At 60.7% G+C, this 14807-nt stretch overlaps 1 protein-coding gene across 1 annotated transcript in view; it reads left to right on the top strand.

The window, feature by feature from the left end:
* Positions 1 to 14807, top strand: part of KIF21A (kinesin family member 21A) — a 57957-nt gene that overhangs the window by 27109 nt on the left and 16041 nt on the right. The window contains exons 12-23 of the mRNA XM_056107777.1: positions 3064 to 3102; positions 6363 to 6453; positions 6708 to 6828; positions 7220 to 7408; positions 8659 to 8858; positions 9890 to 9997; positions 12417 to 12485; positions 12562 to 12770; positions 12875 to 13028; positions 14067 to 14261; positions 14434 to 14535; positions 14619 to 14784. Of these exons, the coding sequence (XP_055963752.1) occupies positions 3064 to 3102; positions 6363 to 6453; positions 6708 to 6828; positions 7220 to 7408; positions 8659 to 8858; positions 9890 to 9997; positions 12417 to 12485; positions 12562 to 12770; positions 12875 to 13028; positions 14067 to 14261; positions 14434 to 14535; positions 14619 to 14784 (1643 nt within the window). The remainder of the gene's footprint in view (positions 1 to 3063; positions 3103 to 6362; positions 6454 to 6707; positions 6829 to 7219; positions 7409 to 8658; positions 8859 to 9889; positions 9998 to 12416; positions 12486 to 12561; positions 12771 to 12874; positions 13029 to 14066; positions 14262 to 14433; positions 14536 to 14618; positions 14785 to 14807) is intronic.

Here is a 14807-nt window from a genome sequence, read left to right on the forward strand (position 1 = left end):
GTTGGTACTGGAAACGCCAGGAGAACTACTGGGACTCGGCCCCACACGCTGCCCGGTGAAAATGGGTCGTGCAGGTCTCGGGGCCTGCATCTGCCCTCAGCAGATCTGGATGTCGGGCACTGTACAGCCCCAGGCAGTGGTCACCGCTGAGGGGGCGTCCTGATGAATCAGCCAGAGTGGCTGCTTTGACGAGGTTCAGGGCTGCCCGTCACTCGCAGAGCAGTGAAGGACAACGGGTCACGGTTCGGATTGAAGTCTCAGCGGTTTACTTCCGGGTGAAGACTCACGGCTCTTTCAGAGTTTTGGCCAATGTGACGGTGAGGAGGATGGAGCAGTAGGAAGTGCTCGTGCAAGAAGACTTCCGTGGATCAGATGTCCGAGGGCAGGAAGGAGGCAGCTCAGGGGCAGCCCAGGCCCGAGTTCAGTCCCCACAACCCCCCCCCCCCCCCCACACACACACACGCACACACCCCTACCCTGCTGCCCACCAGCAGCGCTGAGTGACCTGCATAAACCTGCAGATGAGGAACATTCCTGGCCCGAAGGGTAGTGCAGCAGGGAGGGGCTTGCCCGCACATGCAAGGACTGACCCACCTTTAGTCCTGGCATCCCAGAAGGTCCCCTAGGCTGGGAGTGATCCCTGAGCACTGCTGGGTGTGGCCCCCAGGACAAAGGAATAAAGAAAACATTCCCTACCTCTGGCCTGGTGTGGATTAGGGAGGCTTTAGTGATAGCACAGCAGTAGGGCGTTTGCCTTGCGTGCAGCCAGCCCGGCCGAGCCGGGTTTGATTCCTCCGCCCCTCTCCTCGGAGAGCCTGGCAAGCTACCGAGAGTATGTTCAATATGCCAAACACAGTAGCAACAAGTTTCAAAATGGAGACGTTACTGGGCCCGCTCGAGCAAATCGATGAACAATGGGAGGACAGGACAGGACAGGACAGGACAGGACCCTTGGCCTGGGGTGGACTAGGGAGGCTTTGAGGCCAGGGCCTCCTCACTGTGAGGAGGGGACCGGAGTACTAAGAGAAGTAGCGACGTCTACTTCTTGGGCTTTGAGAAAGACTTGGGCTGGGAGGCGCCGGGGCAGACCCCAGCTGTCGCTCACGACCTCGTGGAGCCGAGTGAAGAGGGTACAGTGAAGCCTTGGACCAGGCATGTGCCTGCCAGCCTACACGAGCAGGACTTTCCTACCACGGCCTCTCTCGGTATTTCCTCAGCCTGGCTGCTGGCATCTGCGCCTCCTGGGTACAGCTGGTGTGGCTGTGGCGCGGCTTCCCCCGAGGACGTGGCGAAGGTCCCTCTTGCCTGAGGCTTGAGGCGGGCGAGCAGGCGAGAGTGCAGAGCCCAGGGGGTCTGGAGCAGGTCTAGAGCAGGTCCGAGCGGGGAGCCTAGAGGGGTGTCTAGAAGGTTCTAGAGCAGGTCTAGGGGGTCTGGGCAGGGTCTAGAGAAGAACAGGGAAGTCTAGAGGGAGTCTTGAGCGGGACTAGAGGAGGGTCTAGAGATCTAAGGGGGCCTAGCAGGGTCTAGAGCCGATCCAGAGGGCTCTAGAGCAGATCTAGAGGGGGGTCTAGATGATATCATGAGGGAGTCTAGAGGGGTCTAGAGGGTTCTAGAGGGGGTCATGACGGGGTCCTGAGGGGGTCTTGAGCAGGATTAGAAGAGGGTCTAGTGGAGGTCTGGAGGGGGCTGGAGGGAGCCCAGGGGGCTGTGGCCCCTGGCTCTGGAGCGATGGCTGCTTCTGCAGGGTCAATTCGAAGATGCCCCTTCCCCGGTGAGGGAGCAACCTCAGTGGACAGGAAGAGCAGGTCCGTCAGTGTGGCTTGGAGCCGCACTGCTGTTCCTCCGGGAAGTGTCACGGGCACCAGAGCGCAGCGTCCCCGGGCCCCGCAGTCGTGGGGAAGCGCAGGACAGAACTGCAGGGGCCCTCCTCGGGGGGTCCCTCACCCCTCCCTTCCTTGCACTTCCAGTTTCCGAACCCCCCACTCTCTCCTCACCCCTCCATCTCCGACGACGTGCCCAAGCGCTGCCTCCGGGCTGGCGGCCGTCCCCTGGTGTGTTTAACGCTTCCGGGCCTCGCGCTTCCCCACGCCTCTGGCAGGACGGTGCTCGGTGCTCGGTGCCCAGGACCAGCCCCAGGCTCAGACGCTCGACCCAGTGACGCGTGTCCGGTGCACACGCCGGGCAGGAGCTCAAAGGCCGTTCTCGGCCGTTGGCTTTGCTGATGTCTGTGGGGCTCTCAGGTGGAGCGAGTCTCTTGGCACAGAGAAGTCAGCCAGGGAGGAGCCCCGGGTGGTGGAACGGACCGGGTGCCGGGCACCGGTGTGCTGCCCGCTTGCCCTCTGCCAGGGCAAGGAGCCCCGTCCTCTCTCTTGCTTCCGGGCGGTGCCCGCCTTGGACGCATCTTGCCTTCCCCCTCCCGGGGGGAGTAACCCCACTCACCTGCCTCCAGCAGCTCCTCTAACCACTAGAGCACCGAGCCAGTCTCTGGACGGGAGTTTTCTGCTAATGCTAACAGCCACGCTCGCTGCACTGAGACCACTGCACGTGTGGTTCTGACACGGGAGTTTTGAAAACGTGGTGGTGTCCGGACGGGATCAGTTCCAGCAGAAAACAGGCTCTAAAGCAGTGTCCTAGTGTCTAAAGCAGGAGAAATGGTACTTTTGTTGTACGGTATAAAGGCATTACTTTTTGAAGTGCTTTTAATGAGGCGATGACCTCCTCTTCTGAGATGTCTTGGAAGGAAGAGGCATGGAAAAGGAGGGCTTGGCGGGGGGAGCAGAGAAATTGGTCCACTTCAAATTGGAGCGGGGCCGGGTGCCCCGCTTCCTGCCGGCTCGCAGTGGGCCGGCTGGGACCGGGCGTCAGTGGCGGCTTCGCGCCTGAGTCTTTGGCTCCCGCAGGGGAGAGCTGCTTGCACCTCTGTGGCTTGTTGCTCGCACAAAACGTACTGCCTTTCTACTCTGCGTTGTCCTGATGCACTTGCCGCGTGAGCTCACTGTCACTTTTCCCTCCTGCCCCTGTGTGCTCTGCTCCGTTGCTCTCCAACTCGGGGCGCACGCGAAGGCTTCAGAAGCTGGAGGAGAGCAGTCGCGAAGAAAGAAGGTTGGAACCCTCAGGTTCTCCCCCCCCCTCCCCCCGCCGACCCCGTAAGGGCTGGGCTAGGGCAGGCGTCCTGGATTGACAGGAACACGGGAGGCGTGAGGAGCCGCGTCTTAAGAAGCCCCTTAATCAGTGACTGAATAAATAGCAGTGCTCCTACGTTATATGAAAAACAAAAAAAGAAGAAAGCCCTTACTGGCTTTCTTTAAATTAAATGAAATTAATTAAAATTCAGCCAGTTTCATGTGATTTAGAGTACACGGTTGTAACGGGATGGTGCCAGACCCTTTTTTAGATGGAAAATGCAATTAGCATCCAAATGGGACTGTCTCTTTAGAGATTGGGGAGAAATTTAGAAGCTGAACTCTCTCCCGTATTAAAATTCTGAACTCGCTTTATAATGGAAATTTGCACTTCTCCTCACTCAAAAATACTTTTGTTTAAAAAAGAGCCCAGAACAAGTAGGTTTGTGTTAGTCAGATTTTTGTTTCCGTGGGGCCACACCTGGCGGTGCTCAGGGCCGCTCCCGGCTCTGTGCCCAGCGGTCATGCCTGGCCAGCTCAGTGGACCATACGTGGTGCTGAGGATTGAGCCCAGGTCAGCTGTGAGCCAGGCCAGGGCCCACTGTGCCGTCTCTGTGAGCCAGGCCAGCGCCCACTGTGCCAACTACTCTCCGGTCTAAACAATCAGAATGATGCGGGAAATTCTTTAAGCCCTTTCAAAATAATAGTTACATACTTGGGGAACTTACTCTTTAGGTAAGCCTCTCCGGGCTTTGCTTTGACTCTTGACTGCCTGAGTGTGCTTTGGGGCTGGGCGACAGCCTCTGGCTCCACGCTGAGTGCCAAGCTTTGCTGGGATTCAGGGTCTCTCTCGGCTCACAGCCCCCTCCCCTTGGAGAGCGCCGTCCTCCCTCTCTCTGCCTGACAGAGGCCCTAACGCTCAGCAGAGTTCTAGTGGTCAGTGGGTTGCCCATCTGCATGTCGGCTGTTTGCACGGGGATAAAATCTGGGCATCGGGACTGAAGTTGCCTCTGCTGTGGAAGAGGCCGGAAAAGGCGGCATCCCCACCACCCAGTGTGCCCGTCCTGGGCACGATCTTTGGGAACAGAGTTGGCCTCCGGCTCTGATGCCTCCCAGAAGGCCAGGCAGAGGCCCTGGCCTTCCAGAACTGGCTTCTTGGGCTGGGCCCTGGGTTCTAGATGTGGGGTGGTGGGCACTCTGCCCCAGGCACCTGGCCCCTGGGCCCCACGCGGCACCTGATTCTCTGTCATGATCACAGTGCTGGTGCTGGGTCAGAGGTCGGGTCTGGGCTGCACCGTCACCAGGCCTGGCCCCGGGGGCTGAGTAGAGCCCCTGGCCTTTGTGTAGGGAGGGAAGTGAGAGTCACAGGTGCAGTCGGGCTCTGATCGAGTGGCTGACGGCAGTTTTGTGGGCAGCCCTGATTTAAATAAGCTTGGCTTGTGTTTACGTGAGTCTCATCAGCTTTTTGAAGTTTTGATAACAATTCCAGGCCAGCAAGTGCACTCACTTTTGTCCCCTTCTAAAGACATGGCTGAACCTAATCGATCACATTCGCCTCTCCAAGAGATGGGGGTGGCCATCTGGTCCCCGTGGAGGACAGTTTTGTGCTGGGGTTCTAGAACTGGCTCTCTCGGTCTTTGTCAGGGTTGAGGCAGTCACTCTCCTGCGCAGAGGAAGACCCGCCTGGGTTTCAGGCTGTGTCCGTTGGTCTGGGAAAGGCAACAGCCGAGGATAGGCTGGCAGTGACCCGCTACCCTTTTTGTCCTCAATTATGCCAGTTTAGTTCAGAGATTCCGTATCTCCAGAGCAGAGGTGCAGTACACAGGCACACGTACCCCCACACGCCTACACACGTGTGCACACGACCCTCCTCTCATGAGTTTGTTGTCCTGTGTGATGACAGAAATGAAGGAGCTCACTAAGGACCCTGAGAGGTGCCCGGAAGGGGCTAAACAAGAATGGAGATTGGATCTAGCTCCAAGCGTTCGAACTCATTGAAAACATTCAAGTAGCATGAAGTTGCTGCCTGTTGGTGCCATTAGAATTTTTAGCTGGTAAGAGCCTCGGTATTTGGAAGCTGGAAACCGCACCCGTAGCTCAGGGCCCTTAGCTGGAAGATGAGGCCTGTGCAGGAGTAGCCGTGAGCCGCATGGACAGTCCTGCCGGGAGGGCGCGCACCGAGGGGCAGCTGCCATGCGTGAGCATGTGTCTCGCAGATTGCGCATCCAGGGCCCCCATGTGAGTGGCTGCTGGACCCAGTGGGGGTCAGGTGCTGTGTCCACGCATGCGCCTGAACTGGCCGCCTGGGCTGAGTCCACACTGAGCCAGGCAGTGGCTCCTCAGGAGGCTGAGTGTGCAGAGGGGCAGGGGGCAGGGGGCCTGGCTCTGCCGGGCCCCACCAGGGTGGACAGCCTGCTGCAGGTCAGTGAAGTCTGGGAGATCTGCCCGTGTAGACTGCCTGCTGGGTCCAGCAGTGCTGTCGGCAAGATCCCTCCATTGTTGAGCGTCTGCTGGACCCACCAGTGTATGCACTCGGATCTGGCCAGTGTGGTTCTGCCGGCGGGTTTGTGGGATGAGGGCTGTGTAGACAGCCTTACAGATGGCCAGCATAGCCAGCTCGGTGAGTCTGGGCATTGTGGACAGTCTGATGGATATTGCAGCCAGGAGACAGCCAGGTTGGCAGCTGCCGGGGACAGAGTACAGAGACCCTGGTGGGCGTGGCCAGTGGGAACAGCCCTGCGGGACACACCCAGTCAGACGTTTGATGGACTCAGCCAGTGCAGTCTGCCAGGAGAGCTGATATTGACAGCTTTGGTGGCCACAGCCAGTGTAGACTGCAGGCAGACCTGCCCAGATCTTCCGGTTCATCCTTGTGTGTTCAGATATCAGTAGAAAGCCAGTGTCTCTATTTTACATGTTGAAGAGGGAATTTATCTAGGTGAAGGGCCAGTGTGTTTTAGATGCTCAGCGTGGTGTGTGAGCCCTTGGGGGGTAGCTTGGGGGCACAGTGGATGCAGCGGATCAGTGGCCTCGGGTCCTGTCCTGCTCAGGGCTGCTGGCTCACTTTTCTCCATGCCCAAGTCTGGTGTGGTCAATCAGGGGGGTCTTCACTGGGCGCCTGCAGTGCCGAGTGCCCAGCGCATGGCCTGTCGTCAGAGCACTCGGGATGGTTCTAGAATCAGGGAGGAGGAGGAGAGGAGGCATCACTGCCCCCTCACCTGTCCCTTTCCCTTCCTAAAGTGTGGCCGGGAAGGAGGAAACTGCCGACACCGACTCAGAGAAGAAAGAAGAAAAGGGCGCGACCGAGCGTGAGAGCCACGAGCTGGACGTGGTAGGTCTGGCCCACGGGGCGGCCGTGTCCTCAGGGTCGCATCGGGGACACGGGGGTCACATTGCCTGACCCCGCCCCCCCTGGCCCGCTTCCCTTCAGAAATGGCTCAGACACAGGCACACACTCAACCAGGGCAAGGCAGGGGGACGGGCACCCCGGAGCATGGCGTGGGCAGGATGGGAAAGAGCCGTGTCTCTCCCGTGGCCTCACGTGGCCTGGTGGTGGTGCTGCCATGGTCACGGCTCCCATTGCAGGAGGAGAACCAGGATCTGAGTGAGCATGAGGACGAGGAGGATGAGGACGAGGAGGACGAGGAGGAGGATGTGGAAGTGGTGGACAGCTCCGACGACTCCGACTCGGAGTCCGATGACAAAGGTGCCTCAGTGCTGGGAGCGCCTGGGAAATGTCCCTCCCTCCCGGACCAGTGTGGTGACAGTCACTATTTTCTTGTTCTTTTTGCCTTGTTCGGGCACTGTGGTTTGCCTACTACCCTCGAAGGCAGCGTGCTCGTCTCTTGACTTCCTTTCTGTGTCTAGTCCTGGTCCCGGTGGTCACTCCCCCCTGTCCTTTTAGTGGTCCCCTTCCCCGACCTCTCCCAGGCCTCCCCCCGCTCTCTCCTCCGGGCTGCGCCCCACGCCCTCTCCTGGCTCAGGCTCTCGGGCCTGCAGAGGACCCCGGGGGGGGGGGGCATGCTCTCTGCCTGGCACCTGGCTTCCCCCGGCCAGTAGGTCGGAACTCACATTTCCCGTTCTTGCTCCCCGTATAGCGGATTACCAAGCAGACCTGGCGAACATCACCTGTGAAATCGCCATCAAGCAGAAGCTGATCGACGAACTGGAGAACAGCCAGAAGCGACTGCAGACGCTGAAGAAGCAGTACGAGGAGAAGCTGGTGATGCTGCAGCACAAGATCCGAGACACCCAGCTGGAGAGGGACCAGGTGCTGCAGAGCTTAGGTGAGCGGCACCGGCTGGGGAGGGTCGGGGCGCTGTCACCTGGGGCCCCTCCAGCACCGGCAGAACAGACCCGGCCTCTCTCTTTTGGGGGAATCACCGTGAATTACAGAGCCACAGTCCCTCACGACTGAGTTGCAGGGGCACAGCGTTCCCACACGAATCTCTTCACCGGTGTCCCCTGCCCCCATACCGCCCCTGCCTGCCTTGGTGACAGTCACTGTTTTCTTGTTCTTTTTTCCGTTTTCGGGCACTGTGGTTTGCCTACTACCCTCGAAGGCAGCGTGCTCGTCTCTTGACTTCCTTTCTGTGTCTAGTCCTGGTCCCGGTGGTCACTCCCCCCTGTCATTTTAGTGGCCCCCTTCCTCGACCTGTCCCCCCACGTCTCCCCCTCCAGGGTGAGCTCCCGACCAAGGGCCAGTTCCACTCTTTGCTTCCATTGCCTTCGGCCGTTAGTTGTTCCCCTACTGTGCTTCTTTTTTTTTAATGATTCACTTAGTAATAGTTTTATTAATGATCAATTAAATTAGTTAACTTTTAAAAAAAATTTTTTTTTTGCTTTTTGGGTCACACCTGGTGATGCACAGGGGTTAATCCTGGCTCTGCACTCAGGAGTCACTCCTGGTGGTGCTCAGGGGACCATATGGGATGCTGGGAATCGAACCCGGGTCGGCCGCGTGCAAGGCAAACGCCCTGCCTGCTGTGCTATCTCTCCAGCCCCAACTTTTTTTAAAATTTTTTAATTTTTATTAGTGAGACACCATGAGGTACAGTTGTAGACTTACTAATTTTTGTGCTTGGGTTTCAATTCTATACTGTGCTTCTTGACGTGCACACAGGAGCGAGGCCGTTTTGTGTCTCTCCCTCCCCCTCTGACTCACTCACTCAGCACGGTGCTCCCCAGATCCACCCAGGCGGCAGCCAGTGGCATGCATCTCTCATTCCTTGTGCTCGAGTAGTGTCCCTTGTCCTCATTAGCTTCGAGGCTTCCTTATCCAGTCATCCTTTCTCGGTAAGAACAGAATCACAGAGGAAATCGCGTCATTTAGGATTTTGCCTTAAGTTGTGCGTAATTGGTTTGTATCCTGATTGATGCTGGGGATGTTTGAAAAATCAAACACCGTCACCCGTCTTCCAAGATGGCCAAGCAGGCCGTGGCAGACAGTGGGCGCGTGGCCCCAGCCCTGTCCCCGGGAGGCGCTCTTCTCCCCGGGTCTGTGCTTCCCCGACACACGTGCCCGTGGCTCCTGCAGGCTCTGTGGAGTCCTACTCTGAGGAGAAGGCCAAGAAGGTGAAGTCGGAATATGAGAAGAAGCTGCAGGCCATGAACAAGGAGCTGCAGCGGCTGCAGGCGGCGCAGAAGGAGCACGCCAGGCTGCTGAAGAGCCAGTCGCAGTACGAGAAGCAGCTGAAGAAGCTGCAGCAGGACGTGATGGAGATGAAGAAGACCAAGGTGGCGGCGTGTGGGGGCTGTGCCGGCACTGGCCGGTGGGGTGGAGCGGCGTTCCGGTCAGGTGGGGTGCTGGCGCCTGGGTGTGGTGTGGCTGATTTAGGGTGTTCTGGTTGGTACAGTCAGGCCGGGGTGAGGGTGGTGGGTACACATGGCAGGGTTCTGATTGGTAGAATTAGGCTGGGGTGTTGGTGGGTGGGTACAACGTGGCTGGGTCGGGGTGTTGTGGTTGGTCAGGTTGGGGTGTTGGCTTGGCGGTATGGTGTGGTTGGCTCAGGGTATTCTGGTCGGCACAGTCAGGCTGGGTGTTGGTGGGTGGGTGCGGTGTGGCCTGTCTTAGTGACTAGGCCTGTCCCCACAGTAACAGCCTTTGCTGTTACTCCCCATCACTGAATTGGGCCCAGAGTCACACGCGGTTCCCCGGGGTGACTGTTCCTAGGGGTGAGGTGTGGGGATGTGCAGACACTCAGGTACACCCGAATTGCACTGACAGATGCAGCCCTGTCCAGACTCCTGGTACCTCCTTCTGCCCAGAGCCCCTTTCTCGGGGAACGTCTGTCTGACCTGCAGCCTCCTCCCCCACATGTGGAGAGTCTGGTTTCTCTTCTCCTGCCCACGAGAGGTTCTGAGTGCTGGCTCGCCGCCCACTCTGCTGTTAATCCTTTGTCTTTAGCGTTTGACTGGAAGGGGCACCCTTCATGGGCTTCAAGGGCAGAGGAGGGGCTGGAGTGACCATTGCCCAGGGCCAACCTGTGCTCTCTCGAGTCCTTCCTGGAGAGCATCTGAGGCAGGGAAACCCCAGAGTCAGGGGCCTGGTCACGTGGCCACCCCCACGGACCACCTGAACTCACGAAGCTGCAGCCGGAAGTTGCCAGCAGGCGCTGGTGCAGGAGAAATGCATCAGGGATGCGTCAGAATCCAACCAGCCCCTCCGGCCTGGCAGATGCGTTTCTGAGAGGCCGGAGCCGTGGGCTGTGGCAGCCTGTTCTGAACCACGTGGCCGCCTCCCCAACCACCGTGTCTGGATGTCGTAGGTCCGACTGATGAAGCAGATGAAGGAAGAACAAGAAAAGGCTAGGCTGACAGAGTCCAGGAGGAACCGAGAGATCGCGCAGCTGAAGAAAGACCAGCGGAAAAGAGATGTGAGCAAGGCCCCGGGGTGACTGGGACCGGCTGCGCGCGGGGCCCCTGGGGTCCCCATGCGGCTGGGACCTGAGCGATGCCCTGACCCCAAAGCAGGCCGGTTCCTCTCCTGGTGGCTGCTGACTCAGCCCGCACCTTGGGAAAGACAGTGTAGCATTGCTGTGCGCTTTCTAGAGGCTTCTCTCCAGGCAGGAGGTGGCAGGAAGTGGCAGAGCGAGGAGGCGGCGGGTGCCCTGAGCTGCTTCTCCCCGGGAGAGTCAGACGCAGCCACAGCACCACGGGCTCTCTGACCCGAGGCTCCTCTTCCTGAGAACGTGGACTGAGTAACTAACTTAAATCAGAAATTCTACCCCGTGCTAAAACCTGTTAGCACAACGTTACTTGGGACGGTGACCAAAGCGTCTCCAGTTGAGGAGGCAGTTAAGTCATTTAGGGTCCTTCCAAGTAAGGGTTGTCGTTTGTCCACTGAAAGCTGGGACATGGCGCCAGGAGAGAGTATAGCAGGTAGTGCACTTGCCGTGCGGCCCACCTGGGCTCCACCCCCAGTCGCCAAGTGCTGATGGGAGCGAGAGCTCATCGCAGAGCCAGGAGTCAGCCCTGAGGGTCCCCTGGGTATGGCTCCATCCACCTACAGCACAAACAACCACAAACAACCTCCAGTGACCACAGCTGGATCCGGCAGCAGCTAAGCACAGCAACGGGTAGGACTGTCCGAGTGGCCGAAACATGCCCTGCAGGTCCCCAGAGGCCCTGGGCCGTGCCCACTGTCCTGGTGTCAGGGTTAGACTCAGCTTGGTAGTTTTCCCTTTCAGTTTTTTGGTGACACGGTTCTTTTTTTTTTTTATTTTATTTTATTTTATTTTTTTGCTTTTTTGGGTCACACCCGGCAATGCTCAGGGGTTACTCCTGGCTCATGCACTCAGGAATTGTTCCTGGCCGTGCACAGGGGACCATATGGGGTGCTGGGAATCGAACCTGTGTCGGCCATGTTGGCTGCGTGCAAGGCAAACGCCCTACCCGCTGTGCTATTGCTCCAGCCCCCGACACGGTTCTTGATGCAAAGAAATTTTATTTGTGATTCTCTTTCTCCCTGTTGTAGGTTGGGTTTTGTGCTTCCTCCTTGCCCCGGCCTGTCTAAATCCCCTCCACAGAAAACACAAACACACAAACACAAACCCAGGGGCGGAGGGGAGCGAGTGGCCTGCAGGCGTGCCACAGGCCTGCGGGCTTCCCCTCCCCCCACCAACTCTGCCACAGCCAGTGTGTCCCCTGCTACATCTCATTCCACGGTTCCTCCTGCTGAAAGACAGTCCTTAAGTCTTTCAGTGCCGTAAGACTCCCCTTCAGACCCACCCTCAGAGCTGTGCCCTGAGAGCCACTTGCCATGCGTGTCCCTGCCCTTTCCTGTGGCCCCTCACGGTGTGCAGGGACCCACGTGCCCTGCACAGGCAGAGCCAGGCCTTCGGAGCTCGGCCCCCCCGGGCAGACCCAGGCCCTCCCTCTTCAGACTCCGCAGACGAACGGGCCATGTGTGCTCGCTGCTCTTCAGTGGACACTGGACTGTGGCCACATTTTTCCTGTCTGGTGTTTCCTGGGAACTTGCAGCTGGAGGGATGATTTCCTGGCCCCTGTGGTTCCCTCGGGGTAGAGGCCCTCCCTGGAGGGGCCTGTCCAGTCTCGCCCACCAGCAGACAGTCTGGGCTTGCACAGAGCCCCCGACTGCTCCCAGGGTTTGGTGCCTCTCCCTCAGCCCCGAGCTACTTCCTAGCCTGCTCGTCTCCACATACTTGGAGCACTGGGAGGCGAGCACGGGAGCTCTGCAGGCAGTGGTCTGTGAGGGGGGAAAAGGCGTGACAGGGCGCAGACAGCTGTCACAGAGAGCATGCGTGACCCTGCTCCCTGCCTGTGGCAGGCGAGGAAGAGACTCTCCAGGATAGAGCCCTCCCTCGAGCTCCCCCACCGCCCGTGTGGGGCGCCCGTAGCAGGCAAGCTCCCCACCTGTGTCCACACCCACACCACACTCAGTGCAGTGAGCAGCAGACCCACAGCGAGGCTCCAGGCTCTCTTGAAGCCCAATTTGGTCCTCACTTTGGTCCCTGTGAAGCTCGGAGCAGTCCGTGGCCTGGAGCACCACTGCCGGCCTGCCGCGGGAACGCGGGTCCCTGAGCTGCGTGAGTTGGGGCAGCGGTTCCTGGCTCCCTGCTGGCCGCTGCCTCCGCTGTTGGCTGCCGGCACTGTTTGGAGACTCCGGCCGCTGTCCACCACTGAGCACGAGCAGGGCAGTCGCAGCTGGTCCTGGGTGGTCGTCCAGCTGCAGCCGGGAGTGCGTGTGCTCATGTGTGAGCCTGGGCAGCTGCTGCCCGCTCTGCCTGGCCGGGAGGGCATCAGGGGCGGCTCACATCCTGCTGTGTCTCGCAGCACCAGCTGAGGCTGCTGGAAGCTCAGAAGAGGAACCAGGAGGTCGTACTTCGCCGGAAAACCGAGGAGGTCAGAGGCTGGCCAGGAGGGCGTGGGCAGGGTGCAGAGAGGAGCGTCCCCGGTGACCCCCTGTCTTGCTGTGCAGGTCACAGCGCTCCGCCGGCAGGTGCGACCCATGTCCGACAAAGTGGCCGGCAAAGTGCCACGCAAGCCCAGCTCGACGGATGCCCCCATGCAAGGCCCCGGCGCGGCTGCGGGGGACACTGAGGCCGCGAAGGCCGGGACCCCCGCGTGGTCCCGCGTCCCGGTGGCCAGGGTGCAGGCCCTGCCCTCGCCCGCCACCAACGGAGCCAGGTCAGCGCCGGGGCCTGGCCCTGCGGGGTCGTGGCTGTGGGTGGCGCCGGGCCCTCGGGCTCCCCACCTGCCGGTCAGCGCCATGTCCTCGCGTGTGCCCACAGGGCCAGGGACCCACGCAGGGGCCAGCCGGGCCGCGTGTTCACCTCCAAGGCGGCACGCATGAAGTGGCAGCTGCTGGAGCGCAGGGTGACAGACATCGTGATGCAGAAGATGACCATCTCCAGCATGGAGGCCGACATGGACCGGCTGCTACAGGTGCCCCTGCCCCGCTGCCCCAGCCCAGTGCCCAGCCGGCGCAGGCTCCACCCCCAGCCAGTGCAGGCCCTGCCCCAGCCCAGTGAGGCCCTGCCCCAGCCCATTGAAGACTCCGCCCAGTCCCAGCCCAGGCTCCACCCCAGCCCAGTGCAGACTCCGCCCAATCCCAGCTCCACCCACAGCCCAGTGCAGGCCCCACCCCAGCCCAGTGAGGCCCCGCCCCCAGCCAGTGCAGGCTCCACCCCAGCCCAATGTAGGCTCTGTCCCAGCCCAGTGCAGGCCCCACCCCACCCCAATGTAGGCTCCGCCCTAGCCCAGTGAGGCCCCGCCCCATCCCAGTGTAGGCTCCGCCCCAGCCCAGTGCAGGCTCCGCCCTAGCCCAGTGAGGCCCCGCCCCAGCGGGTGCAGGCTCCGCCCCCGCCCAGCATAGCTCCGCCCCCACCCTAGTGCCTCTGCAGCTCCCGGTATGTCTCCCCCAGTGCGGCCTCTGCCCTCAGTGCAGGGACCTGAAACCCTTTAGCTAATCGAGGTGCGGCTTGTGCTCCCCCGCTCCTTCCCAGGCACAGTGTGTCGCCGGGTGCTGCGTAAGGTCTCTGTGCTGTGTGTGATCAGGCCGCTGTCTCTGTCTCTGGTGGCTGCAGAGAACAGCAGCCCTGCCACTCAGCCCTCAAACCCTCCCGGACCCTGCGGCCTGACAGATTCCCCACCGCTGCGCTGAGCCCCAGGGTTTCTGCTCGTGCTTCCTCACCCCTTGGGAGTGCCATCCCGGCCCCACCCGGCTGCTCCTGTGCTCTGCGTCCCTCCAGCCGGGCCCTTCCTCCCCTCGGCGTGTCCTCGCACCCCTCCGCACATCCTATCCCCTCAGCTTGTGCCTCCTTCCCAACAACGTGCCTGTCCCTCCCCCATCGCACGTTGGTCCCTCCCCTCAGCACGTCCCTCCGGCCTCTGAGTTGCCCCAGCCCTGCGGAGCCCACACTCACAAAGTGCCCTGTACTCCGGCCTGCGCAAGGTCCCGAGTCCCAGCTGTTTTCTCCGCAGCAACGGGAGGAACTGACCCGGAGGCGCGAGAAGCTCTGGAAGAGGAGGGAGAAGCTGGCCCAGGAGAGCGGCGAGCCAGACCGAGGTGGGAGCAGCCTGAGCGAGGAGGTGGAGGCCCTGAGCGCCAACATCGACTACATCAACGACAGCATCGCCGACTGCCAGGCCAACATCATGCAGATGGAAGAGGCCAAGGTGGGCGCCCGTCCCTGGGGCCAGGCCCCGAGGCGCGCCACAGGCTCCCGTGTGTCCCTGCACGCCGGCCGCCTGCCGGCACCCTCATCTCCCGTGACTCAGCTGTGCGGGGGAACGTGGACCCTGGGGGTGGCTTCCTGCGGGCTCAGAGCCTGCCCCGTGCTCTCTGCAGGAGGAAGGGGACGCTCTGGACGTGGCCGCCGTCATCCACGCCTGCACGCTCACGGAAGCCCGGTACCTGCTCGAGCACTTCCTGTCCATGGGCATCAACAAGGTGGGTGTGGGCGGGTGCGCCACGGGGCTCACTCGGACCCTGGCCTTCCTCTGCCGCTGACTCGGCCGGGGCTCTGGTCGCAGGGTCTTCAGGCTGCCCAGAAAGAGGCCCAGATCAAAGTCCTCGAGGGCCGCCTGAAGCAGACGGAGATAACCAGCGCCACCCAGAACCAGCTCCTGTTCCACATGCTCAAGGAGAAGGCGGAGCTAAACCCTGAGCTGGACGCCCTGCTGGGCCCCGCCCTGCAAGGTAACGGGACGCGTGCCCACGGC

The sequence above is a fragment of the Sorex fumeus genome, unplaced genomic scaffold (genome assembly GCF_029834395.1).
Source record: "Sorex fumeus unplaced genomic scaffold, SorFum_2.1 ptg000177l, whole genome shotgun sequence".
Taxonomy (NCBI): domain Eukaryota; kingdom Metazoa; phylum Chordata; class Mammalia; order Eulipotyphla; family Soricidae; genus Sorex; species Sorex fumeus.